This window comes from Bombina bombina, chromosome 7, assembly GCF_027579735.1.
Source record: "Bombina bombina isolate aBomBom1 chromosome 7, aBomBom1.pri, whole genome shotgun sequence".
NCBI lineage: Eukaryota > Metazoa > Chordata > Amphibia > Anura > Bombinatoridae > Bombina > Bombina bombina.
This window is the reverse complement of record NC_069505.1, coordinates 175080747-175093827: the sequence shown is the minus strand read 5'-3', so window position 1 is coordinate 175093827 and position 13081 is coordinate 175080747. Positions and strand designations below refer to the sequence as shown.

At 42.8% G+C, this 13081-nt stretch overlaps 1 protein-coding gene across 1 annotated transcript in view; it reads right to left on the bottom strand.

Annotated features, from left to right (window-relative positions):
• Positions 1 to 13081, bottom strand: part of CARS1 (cysteinyl-tRNA synthetase 1) — a 163495-nt gene that overhangs the window by 120228 nt on the left and 30186 nt on the right. The window contains 1 exon segment of the mRNA XM_053720430.1: positions 1245 to 1385. Coding sequence (XP_053576405.1) covers positions 1245 to 1385 — 141 coding nt within the window.

Genomic DNA, 13081 nt, shown 5'->3' with positions numbered 1-13081 from the left:
TAGGTGCTCAGGTTACTGTTTGTTTTAGACAACAGACCATATGTATATACAGGTGCTCAGGTTACTGTTTGTTTTAGAACATATGTATATATAGGTGCTCAGGTTACTGTTTGTTTTAGACCACAGACCATGTGTATATATAGGTGCTCAGGTTACTGTTTGTTTTAGACAACAGATCATATGTATATATAGGTACTCAGGTTACTGTTTGTTTTAGACCACAGACCATATGTATATATAGGTGCTCAGGTTACTGTTTGTTTTAGACCATATGTATATATAGGTTCTCAGGTTACTGTTTCCTTTAGACAACAGACCATATGTATATAGAGGTGCTCAGGTTACTGTTTGTTTTAGACAACAGACCATGTGTATGTATAGGTGCTCAGGTTACTGTTTGTTTTAGACAACAGATCATATGTATACATAGGTGCTTAGGTTACTGTTTGCTTTAGACACAGATCATGTGTATGTATAGGTGCTTAGGTTACTGTTTGTTTTAGACAACAGATCATATGTATATATAGGTGCTCAGGTTACTGTTTGTTTTAGACCACAGACCATATGTATATATAGGTGCTCAGGTTACTGTTTGTTTTAGACCATATGTATATATAGGTGCTCAGGTTACTGTTTCCTTTAGACAACAGACCATATGTATATAGAGGTGCTCAGGTTACTGTTTGTTTTAGACAACAGATCATATGTATACATAGGTGCTTAGATTACTGTTTGCTTTAGACACAGATCATGTGTATGTATAGGTGCTTAGGTTACTGTTTGTTTTAGACAACAGACCATATGTACATATAGGTGCTCAGGTTACTGTTTGTTTTAGACAACAGACCATATGTATATATAGGTGCTCAGGTTACTGTTTGCTTTAGACAACAGACCATATGTACATATAGGTGCTCAGGTTACTGTTTGTTTTAGACAGCAGATCATATGTATATATAGGTGCTCAGGTTACTGTTTGCTTTAAACAACAGACCATATGTACATATAGGTGCTCAGGTTACTGTTTGTTTTAGACAACAGATCATATGTATATATAGGTGCTCAGGTTACTGTTTGCTTTAGACAACAGACCATATGTACATATAGGTGCTCAGGTTACCGTTTGTTTTAGACAGCAGATCATATGTATGTATAGGTGCTCAGGTTACTGTTTGTTTTAGACAGCAGATCATATGTATGTATAGGTGCTCAGGTTACTGCTACATTCAGCAGCATATACTTACATTAAGTGCATCCATGTCTTTATGGTACTCCCCTTCCCAGTACTTTGGAAGTTGTGAAAAAATGGAGTTGTCTGTCACCTCGCCTCCATGCTTGGTATCCAGCCAGTCAGACAGCAAGTCTGATGCTTCTTCTAGTAAAATCTAAATGGAAAAAAATCCTTGTAAACAGCTTACATCTGTGTTTTCTTTCAGGCATTGGGCGTGAGCAGAATTATGACCTAAATTAAAGGGACTTAACAATGAGTAACACTCTAATTTGCCTTTTCTTATAGCATTATTACTTACCTACGACTTTTAACACCTGCAACAGAGGTTAAACACATAGTTAAAGTCCAGTGCAGCAATGCACTACTGCCACCAATCACCAGCCATGTTCAGCTGTGAAGCAGTGGTGCATGGCTGACATTTTCTTATTAAGCTTTCATGTATCTTTAACTCACCTTATTGGAACTTTTTATAAGCAACAATCACCATATTAACATCTTTAATTTCTTCATCCATAACCCCTAACTCAGTGACTCACAACTAGAGTGGAACACCCTTTGGTATCAGAAAGAATCATGGGAAAGAGAGGCATAAGCTAATTTCTCATTTATTTACCATTCAGCATAAACTCATTAATATTCAAAAGCTTTTAAGTAATGCATATTCTGTAATGTTGCCCATTTTTATATAACTTGATCTTAATGGGATATGAAAAAGGTACTAAGCAGTGGGTTATACTTAATAGAAATCATTGAAATATGTATTATTATTCATTTTAAAAGGATTTTACTTTGTATATCTTGTTTTTTTTTTTTAACAATTTGTACGAGGTCCATTACTTCCTGTCACAGCCCCAACCGGAAGGAATATATAGCTTGATGTCATAAATCTTCTAGAGCAACTTGAGCTGACTTACTGTTCAGTGAATGTTAGGAAACAGGAAGTAAGTATCTTGCCCATGCTTAGAAGAGGCAGAATGCAACTTAAAAGGACATTATACACTCATTTTTTCTTTGCATAAATGTTTTGTAGTTGATCTATTTATATAGCTCATAAAGTTTTTTTTTTTTAAATGTATAGTTTTGCTTATTTTTCAATAACATTGCTCTGATTTTCAGACTCCTAACCAAGCCCCAAAGTTTTATGTGAATACCATCAGCTACCTTCTCCAGCTTGCTCCTGTTTGTGTAAAGGGTCTTTTCATATGCAAAAGAAGGGGGAGGGGGGGGAGGGTCTTATTTGCCACTTGCAGTGGGCTTTCCAGCTACCTTTTCAACAGAGGTAAACCGAGAGCTTCTAAGTAAGTTTTTAAACAGTTTTATACTGGATTTTTATATCAGTATCTGTGCATCTTATTCTTTATAGTAGTGTCTATTACATGCAGTTATATGAAAATGAGTGTATACTGTCCCTTTAAGTTCTCCGCATGTCAGCTTCCTTATGTCCCTGTAGGCAGTGGCTACACTGAGAATTTCTAAGCTCTCATTTTGCAAGAAAAAACATAATTTATGCTTACCTGATAAATTCCTTTCTTCTGTAGTGTGATCAGTCCACGGGTCATCATTACTTCTGGGATATTAACTGCTCCCCTACAGGAAGTGCAAGAGGATTCACCCAGCAGAGCTGCATATAGCTCCTCCCCTCTACGTCACTCCCAGTCATTCGACCAAGGACCAACGAGAAAGGAAAAGCCAAGGGTGAAGTGGTGACTGGAGTATAAATTAAAAAATATTTACCTGCCTTAAAAACAGGGCGGGCCGTGGACTGATCACACTACAGAAGAAAGGAATTTATCAGGTAAGCATAAATTATGTTTTCTTCTGTTAAGTGTGAGCAGTCCACGGGTCATCATTACTTCTGGGATACCAATACCAAAGCAAAAGTACACGGATGACGGGAGGGATAGGCAGACTCTTTATACAGAAGGAACCACTGCCTGAAGAACCTTTCTCCCAAAAATAGCCTCCGATGAAGCAAAGGTGTCAAATTTGTAAAATTTGGAAAAAACATAATTTATGCTTACCTGATAAATTCCTTTCTTCTGTTGTGTGATCAGTCCACGGGTCATCATTACTTCTGGGATATAACTCCTCCCCAACAGGAAATGCAAGAGGATTCACCCAGCAGAGCTGCATATAGCTCCTCCCCTCTACGTCAGTCCCAGTCATTCGACCAAGAATCAACGAGAAAGGAGTAACCAAGGGTGAAGTGGTGACTGGAGTATAATTTAAAAGATATTTACCTGCCTTAAAACAGGGCGGGCCGTGGACTGATCACACAACAGAAGAAAGGAATTTATCAGGTAAGCATAAATTATGTTTTCTTCTGTTATGTGTGATCAGTCCACGGGTCATCATTACTTCTGGGATACCAATACCAAAGCAAAAGTACACGGATGACGGGAGGGATAGGCAGGCTCATTATACAGAAGGAACCACTGCCTGAAGAACCTTTCTCCCAAAAATAGCCTCCGAAGAAGCAAAAGTGTCAAATTTGTAAAATTTGGAAAAAGTATGAAGCGAAGACCAAGTTGCAGCCTTGCAAATCTGTTCAACAGAGGCCTCATTCTTAAAGGCCCAAGTGGAAGCCACAGCTCTAGTGGAGTGAGCTGTAATTCTTTCAGGAGGCTGCTGTCCAGCAGTCTCATAGGCTAAACGTATTATGCTACGAAGCCAAAAAGAGAGAGAGGTAGCAGAAGCTTTTTGACCTCTCCTCTGTCCAGAATAAACGACAAACAGGGAAGAAGTTTGGCGAAAATCTTTAGTTGCCTGCAAGTAGAACTTGAGGGCACGAACTACATCCAGATTGTGTAGAAGACGTTCCTTCTTTGAAGAAGGATTTGGACACAAGGATGGAACAACAATCTCTTGATTGATATTCCTGTTAGTGACTACCTTAGGTAAGAACCCAGGTTTAGTACGCAGAACTACCTTGTCTGAGTGAAAAATCAGATAAGGAGAATCACAATGTAAGGCTGATAACTCAGAGACTCTTCGAGCCGAGGAAATAGCCATTAAAAACAGAACTTCCAAGATAACAATTTTATATCAATGGAATGAAGGGGTTCAAACGGAACACCCTGTAAAACGTTAAGAACTAAGTTTAAACTCCATGGCGGAGCAACAGCTTTAAACACAGGCTTGATCCTAGCTAAAGCCTGACAAAAGGCCTGGACGTCTGGATTTTCTGACAGACGCCTGTGTAACAAGATGGACAGAGCTGAAATCTGTCCCTTTAATGAACTAGCTGATAAACCCTTTTCTAAACCTTCTTGTAGAAAGGACAATATCCTAGCGATCCTAACCTTACTCCAGGAGTAACCTTTGGATTCGCACCAGTATAGGTATTTACGCCATATTTTATGGTAAATCCTTCTGGTAACAGGCTTCCTAGCCTGTATCAGGGTATCAATAACCGACTCAGAAAAACCACGTTTTGATAAAATCAAGCGTTCAATTTCCAAGCAGTCAGCTTCAGAGAAGTTAGATTTTGATGTTTGAATGGACCCTGTGTCAGAAGGTCCTGTCTTAGAGGTAGAGACCAAGGCGGACAGGATGACATGTCCACTAGATCTGCATACCAAGTCCTGCGTGGCCATGCAGGCGCTATTAGAATCACTGATGCTCTCTCCTGTTTGATTTTGGCAATCAATCGAGGAAGCAGCGGGAAGGGTGGAAACACATAAGCCATCCCGAAGTTCCAAGGTGCTGTCAAAGCATCTATAAGAACCGCTCCCGGATCCCTGGATCTGGACCCGTAGAGAGGAAGTTTGGCGTTCTGGCGAGACGCCATGAGATCTATCTCTGGTTTGCCCCAACGTCGAAGTATTTGGGCAAAGACCTCCGGATGAAGTTCCCACTCCCCCGGATGAAAAGTCTGGCGACTCAAGAAATCCGCCTCCCAGTTCTCCACTCCCGGGATGTGGATTGCTGACAGGTGGCAAGAGTGAGACTCTGCCCAGCGAATTATCTTTGATACTTCCATCATTGCTAGGGAGCTTCTTGTCCCTCCCTGATGGTTGATGTAAGCTACAGTCGTGATGTTGTCCGACTGAAACCTGATGAACCCCCGAGTTGTTAATTGGGGCCAAGCCAGAAGGGCATTGAGAACTGCTCTCAATTCCAGGATGTTTATTGGAAGGAGACTCTCCTCCTGATTCCATAGTCCCTGAGCCTTCAGAGAATTCCAGACAGCGCCCCAACCTAGTAGGCTGGCGTCTGTTGTTACAATTGTCCAGTCTGGCCTGCTGAATGGCATCCCCCTGGACAGGTGTGGCCGATAAAGCCACCATAGAAGAGAATTTCTGGTCTCTTGATTCAGATTCAGAGTAGGGGACAAATCTGAGTAATCCCCATTCCACTGACTTAGCATGCACAATTGCAGCGGTCTGAGGTGTAGGCGTGCAAAAGGTACTATGTCCATTGCCGCTACCATTAAGCCGATCACCTCCATGCATTGAGCTACTGACGGGAGTTGAATGGAATGAAGGACACGGCATGCATTTTGAAGCTTTGTTAACCTGTCTTCTGTCAGGTAAATCTTCATTTCTACAGAATCTATAAGAGTCCCCAAGAATGGAACTCTTGTGAGAGGAAAAAGAGAACTCTTCTTTTCGTTCACTTTCCATCCATGCGACCTTAGAAATGCCAGAACTAACTCTGTATGAGACTTGGCAGTTTGAAAGCTTGAAGCTTGTATTAGAATGTCGTCTAGGTACGGAGCTACCGAAATCCCTCGCGGTCTTAGTACCGCCAGAAGGGCACCCAGAACCTTTGTGAAGATTCTTGGAGCCGTAGCCAATCCGAATGGAAGAGCTACAAACTGGTAGTGCCTGTCTAAGAAGGCAAACCTTAGATACCGGTGATGATCTTTGTGAATCGGTATGTGAAGGTAAGCATCTTTTAAATCCACTGTGGTCATGTACTGACCCTTTTGGATCATGGGTAAGATTGTCCGAATAGTTTCCATTTTGAACGATGGAACTCTTAGGAATTTGTTTAGAATCTTTAAATCTAAGATTGGCGTGAAAGTTCCCTCTTTTTTGGGAACCACAAACAGGTTTGAGTAGAACCCTTGTCCTTGTTCCGACCGCGGAACCGGATGGATCACTCCCATTAATAACAGATCTTGTACACAGCGTAGAAACGCTTCTTTCTTTATCTGGTTTGTTGACAACCTTGACAGATGAAATCTCCCTCTTGGGGGAGATAATTTGAAGTCTAGAAGGTATCCCTGAGATATGATCTCTAGCGCCCAGGGATCCTGAACATCTCTTGCCCAGGCCTGGGCGAAGAGAGAAAGTCTGCCCCCCACTAGATCCGGTCCCGGATCGGGGGCTCTCGGTTCATGCTGTCTTTGGGGCAGCAGCAGGTTTCCTGGCCTGCTTGCTCTTGTTCCAGGACTGGTTAGGCTTCCAGCCTTGCCTGTAACGAGCAACAGCTCCCTCCTGTTTTGGTGCAGTGGAGGTTGATGCTGCTCCTGTTTTGAAATTCCGAAAGGGACGAAAATTAGACTGTCTAGCCTTAGCTTTGGCTTTGTCTTGAGGTAGGGCGTGGCCCTTACCTCCTGTAATGTCAGCGATAATTTCTTTCAAACCGGGCCCAAATAAAGACTGCCCCTTGAAAGGTATATTAAGTAATTTGGACTTAGAAGTAACATCAGCTGACCAGGATTTTAGCCACAGCGCCCTACGTGCCTGTATGGCGAATCCTGAGTTCTTAGCCGTAAGTTTGGTTAAATGTACTACGGCCTCCGAAATGAATGAATTAGCTAGTTTAAGGACTCTAAGCCTGTCCGTAATGTCGTCTAGCGTAGATGAACTAAGGTTCTCTTCCAGAGACTCAATCCAAAATGCTGCCGCAGCCGTAATCGGCGCGATACATGCAAGGGGTTGCAATATAAAACCTTGTTGAACAAACATTTTCTTAAGGTAACCCTCTAATTTTTTATCCATTGGATCTGAAAAAGCACAGCTATCCTCCACCGGGATAGTGGTACGCTTAGCTAAAGTAGAAACTGCTCCCTCCACCTTAGGGACCGTTTGCCATAAGTCCCGAGTGGTGGTGTCTATTGGAAACATCTTTCTAAATATTGGAGGGGGTGAGAACGGCACACCGGGTCTATCCCACTCCTTAGTAACAATTTCAGTTAGTCTCTTAGGTATAGGAAAAACGTCAGTACTCGCCGGTACCGCAAAGTATTTATCCAACCTACACAGTTTCTCTGGTATTGCAACGGTGTCACAATCATTGAGAGCTGCTAAGACCTCCCCTAGTAATACACGGAGGTTCTCCAATTTAAATTTAAAATTTGAAATATCTGAATCCAATCTGTTTGGATCAGAACCGTCACCTACAGAATGAAGCTCTCCGTCCTCATGCTCTGCAAGCTGTGACGCAGTATCAGACATGGCCCTAGTATTGTCAGCGCACTCTGTTCTCACCCCAGAGTGATCACGCTTGCCTCTTAGTTCTGGTAATTTAGACAAAACTTCAGTCATAACAGTAGCCATATCTTGTAATGTTATCTGTAATGGCCGCCCAGATGTACTAGGCGCCATAATATCACGCACCTCCCGGGCGGGAGATGCAGGTACTGCCGCGTGAGGCGAGTTAGTCGGCATAACTCTCCCCTCGCTGTTTGGTGAAATTTGATCAAATTGTACAGATTGACTTTTATTTAAAGTAGCATCAATACAGTTAGTACATAAATTTCTATTGGGCTCCACCTTGGCATTGGAACAAATGACACAGATATCTTCCTCTGAGTCAGACATGTTTAACACACTAGCAATAAACTTGCAACTTGGTTATAATCTTTTTTAGCAAAAACGTACTGTGCCTCAAAGAGGTACTAAACGATTAAATGACAGTTGAAATAATGAACTGAAAAACAGTTATAGCATCAAACTTTAAAACAACACAACTTTTAGCAAAGGTTTGTTCCCATTAGAAAAATAACAATAATTAAATTTGACATAAAAATTACAGAGCAACGTTTTTATTCACAGTCAATATAAAATTCTCACAGCTCTGCTGAGAGAATCTACCTCCCTCCAAAGAAGTTTGAAGACCCCTGAGATCTGTCAGAGATGAACCGGATCATGCAGGAAATATAAGAGTAACTGACTGGAATTTTTTGACGCGTAGCAAAGAGCGCCAAAAACGGCCCCTCCCCCTCACACACAGCAGTGAAGAGAAAAGAAACTGTCACAATTAAAACCAAACAACTGCCAAGTGGAAAATAATGCCCAAATATTTATTCACTCAGTACCTCAGAAATGTAAACGATTCTACATTCCAGCAAAAACGTTTAACATGATAAATACTTATTAAAAGGATTAGTGACTTTTAACAGAGTAGTTCCGGTGAAATACCATCCCCAGAATACTGAAGTGTATACATACATGTCATTATAACGGTATGGCAGGATTTTCTCATCAATTCCATTCAGAAAATAAAAACTGCTACATACCTCAATGCAGATTCATCTGCCCGCTGTCCCCTGATCTGAAGCTTTTACCTCCCTCAGATGGCCGAGAACAGCAATATGATCTTAACTACTCCGGTTAAAATCATAGTAAAAAACTCTGGTAGATTCTTCCTCAAACTCTGCCAGAGAAGTAATAACACGCTCCGGTGCTATTGTAAAATAACAAACTTTTGATTGAAGTCATAAAAACTAAGTATAATCACCATAGTCCTCTCACACATCCTATCTAGTCGTTGGGTGCAAGAGAATGACTGGGACTGACGTAGAGGGGAGGAGCTATATGCAGCTCTGCTGGGTGAATCCTCTTGCATTTCCTGTTGGGGAGGAGTTATATCCCAGAAGTAATGATGACCCGTGGACTGATCACACATAACAGAAGAAAGTATGAAGCGAAGACCAAGTTGCAGCCTTGCAAATCTGTTCAACAGAGGCCTCATTCTTGAAGGCCCAAGTGGAAGCCACAGCTCTAGTAGAATGAGCTGTAATTCTTTCAGGGGGCTGCTGTCCAGCAGTCTCATAAGCTAAACGAATTATGCTACGAAGCCAAAAAGAAAGAGAGGTAGCGGAAGCTTTTTGACCTCTCCTCTGCCCAGAGTAAATGACAAACAGAGAAGACGTTTGTCGGAATTCCTTAGTTGCCTGCAAGTAAAATTTTAGAGCCCGGACTACATCCAGGTTGTGCAGTAGACGTTCCTTCTTTGAAGAAGGATTTGGGCATAAAGAAGGAACAACAATCTCTTGATTGATATTCCTGTTAGTAACTACCTTAGGTAAGAACCCAGGTTTAGTACGCAGGACTACCTTATCCGAATGAAAAATCAAATAAGGAGAATCACAATGTAAGGCTGATAATTCAGAGACTCTTCGAGCCGAGGAAATAGCCATTAAAAATAGAACTTTCCAAGATAACAACTTTATATCAATGGAATGAAGGGGTTCAAACGGAACGCCCTGTAAAACATTAAGAACAAGGTTTAAACTCCATGGTGGAGCAACAGTTTTAAACACAGGCTTAATCCTGGCCAAAGCCTGACAAAAAGCCTGGACGTCAGGAACTTCTGACAGACGTTTGTGTAACAGAATGGACAGAGCTGAGATCTGTCCCTTTAATGAACTAGCAGAAAAACCCTTTTCTAAACCTTCTTGTAGAAAAGACAATATCCTAGGAATCCTAACCTTACTCCAAGAGTAACTTTTGGATTCACACCAATGTAGGTATTTACGCCATATCTTATGGTAAATCTTTCTGGTAACAGGTTTCCTAGTCTGTATTAAGGTACTAATAACTGACTCAGAAAAACCACGTCTTGATAAAATTAAGCGTTCAATTTCCAAGCAGTCAGCTTCAGAGAAGTTAGATTTTGATGTTTGAAGGGACCCTGTATCAGAAGGTCCTGTTTCAGAGGTAGAGACCAAGGCGGACAGGATGACATGTCCACCAGGTCTGCATACCAAGTCCTGCGTGGCCACGCAGGTGCTATTAGAATCACTGATGCTCTCTCTTGTTTGATTCTGGCTATCAATCGAGGAAGCAACGGGAAGGGTGGAAACACGTAAGCCATCCTGAAGTCCCAAGGTGCTGTCAGAGCATCTATCAGGACTGCTCCTGGATCCCTGGATCTGGACCCGTAACGAGGAAGCTTGGCGTTCTGTCGAGACGCCATGAGATCTATCTCTGGTTTGCCCCAACGTCGAAGTATTTGGGCAAAGACCTCCGGATGAAGTTCCCACTCCCCCGGATGAAAAGTCTGACGACTTAAGAAATCCGCCTCCCAGTTCTCCACTCCCGGGATGTGGATTGCTGACAGGTGGCAAGAGTGAGACTCTGCCCAGCGAATTATCTTTGATACTTCCATCATAGCTAGGGAGCTTCTTGTCCCTCCCTGATGGTTGATGTAAGCTACAGTCGTGATGTTGTCCGACTGAAACCTGATGAACCCCCGAGTTGTCAACTGGGGCCAAGCCAGGAGGGCATTGAGAACTGCTCTCAATTCCAGAATGTTTATTGGCAGGAGACTCTCCTCCTGACTCCATAGTCCCTGAGCCTTCAGGGAATTCCAGACGGCACCCCAACCTAGAAGGCTGGCGTCTGTTGTTACAATTGTCCAGTCTGGTCTGCTGAATGGCATCCCCCTGGACAGGTGTGGCCGAGAAAACCACCATAGAAGAGAATTTCTGGTCTCTTGATCCAGATTCAAAGAAGGGGATAAGTTTGAGTAATCCCCATTCCACTGACCTAGCATGCACAGTTGCAGTGGTCTGAGGTGTAAGTGTGCAAAGGGTACTATGTCCATTGCCGCTACCATTAAGCCGATTACCTCCATACATTGAGCCACTGACGGGTGTTGAATGGAATGAAGAGTGCGGCAAGCACTTTGAAGTCTTGATAGCCTGTCCTCTGTCAGGTAAATCTTCATTTCTACAGAATCTATAAGAGTCCCCAGGAAGGGAACTCTTGTGAGTGGAACGAGTGAACTTTTCTTTTCGTTCACCTTCCATCCATGTGACCTTAGAAATGCCAGCACTAACTCTGTATGAGATTTGGCAGTTTGAAAGCTTGAAGCTTGTATCAGAATGTCGTCTAGGTATGGAGCTACCGAGATTCCCCGCGGTCTTAGTACCGCCAGAAGAGCACCCAGAACCTTTGTGAAGATTCTTGGCGCTGTAGCCAATCCGAATGGAAGAGCCACAAACTGGTAATGCCTGTCTAGGAAGGCAAACCTTAGGTACCGGTAATGATCTTTGTGAATCGGTATGTGCAGGTAAGCATCTTTTAAATCTACAGTGGTCATGTACTGACCCTCTTGGATCATAGGTAAAATTGTCCGAATAGTCTCCATCTTGAACGATGGAACTCTTAAGAATTTGTTTAGGATCTTTAAGTCCAGGATTGGTCTGAAAGTTCCCTCTTTATTGGGAACCACAAACAGATTTGAGTAAAACCCCTGTCCCTGTTCCGATCGTGGAACTGGATGGATTACTCCCATTAACAAGAGCTCTTGTACGCAGCGTAGAAAAGCCTCTTTCTTTGTCTGGATTGTTGACAATCTTGACAGATGAAATCTCTCTCTTGGAGGAGAGTATTTGAAGTCCAGAAGGTATCCCTGAGATATTATCTCTAGCGCCCAGGGATCCTGAACATCTCTTGCCCAAGCCTGGGCGAAGAGAGAAAGTCTGCCCCCCACTAGATCCGATCCCGGATCGGGGGCCCTCAATTCATGCTGTTTTGGGGGCAGCAGCAGGTTTCCTAGTCTGCTTGCCCTTGTTCCAGGACTGGTTAGGTTTCCAGCCTTGTCTGTAGCGAGCAACAGCTCCTTCCTGTTTTGGTGCAGAGGAAGTTGATGCTGCTCCTGCTTTGAAATTACGAAAGGAACGAAAACTAGACTGTCTAGTCTTGGCTTTGGCTTTGTCCTGAGGCAGGGCATGGCCTTTACCTCCTGTAATGTCAGCGATAATCTCTTTCAACCCGGGCCCGAATAAGGTCTGCCCTTTGAAAGGTATATTAAGCAATTTAGACTTAGAAGTAACATCAGCTGACCAGGATTTTAGCCACAGCGCCCTGCGTGCCTGAATGGCGAATCCTGAATTCTTCGCCGTAAGTTTAGTAAGATGTACTACGGCCTCCAAAATGAATGAATTAGCTAGTTTAAGGACTCTAAGCCTGTCCGTAATGTCGTCCAGAGTAGCTGAACCAATGTTCTCTTCCAGAGACTCAATCCAGAATGCCGCTGCAGCCGTGATCGCCGCAATGCATGCAAGGGGTTGCAATATAAAACCTTGTTGAACAAACATTTTCTTAAGGTAACCCTCTAATTTTTTATCCATTGGATCTGAAAAAGCACAGCTATCCTCCACCGGGATAGTGGTACGCTTAGCTAAAGTAGAAACTGCTCCCTCCACCTTAGGGACCGTTTGCCATAAGTCCCTTGTGGTGGCGTCTATTGGAAACATTTTTCTAAATATCGGAGGGGGTGAGAACGGCACACCGGGTCTATCCCACTCCTTAGTAACAATTTCAGTAAGTCTCTTAGGTATAGGAAAAACCTCAGTACTCGTCGGTACCGCAAAATATTTATCCAACCTACACATTTTCTCTGGTATTGCAACTGTGTTACAATCATTCAGAGCCGCTAACACCTCCCCTAGTAATACACAGAGGTTTTCCAGTTTAAATTTAAAATTTGAAATATCTGAATCCAGTCTGTTTGGATCAGAACCGTCACCCACAGAATGAAGTTCTCCGTCCTCATGTTCTGCCACCTGTGACGCAGTGTCTGACATGGCCCTAATATTATCAGCGCACTCTGTTCTCACCCCAGAGTGATCACGCTTACCTTTTAGTTCTGGTAATTTAGCCAAAA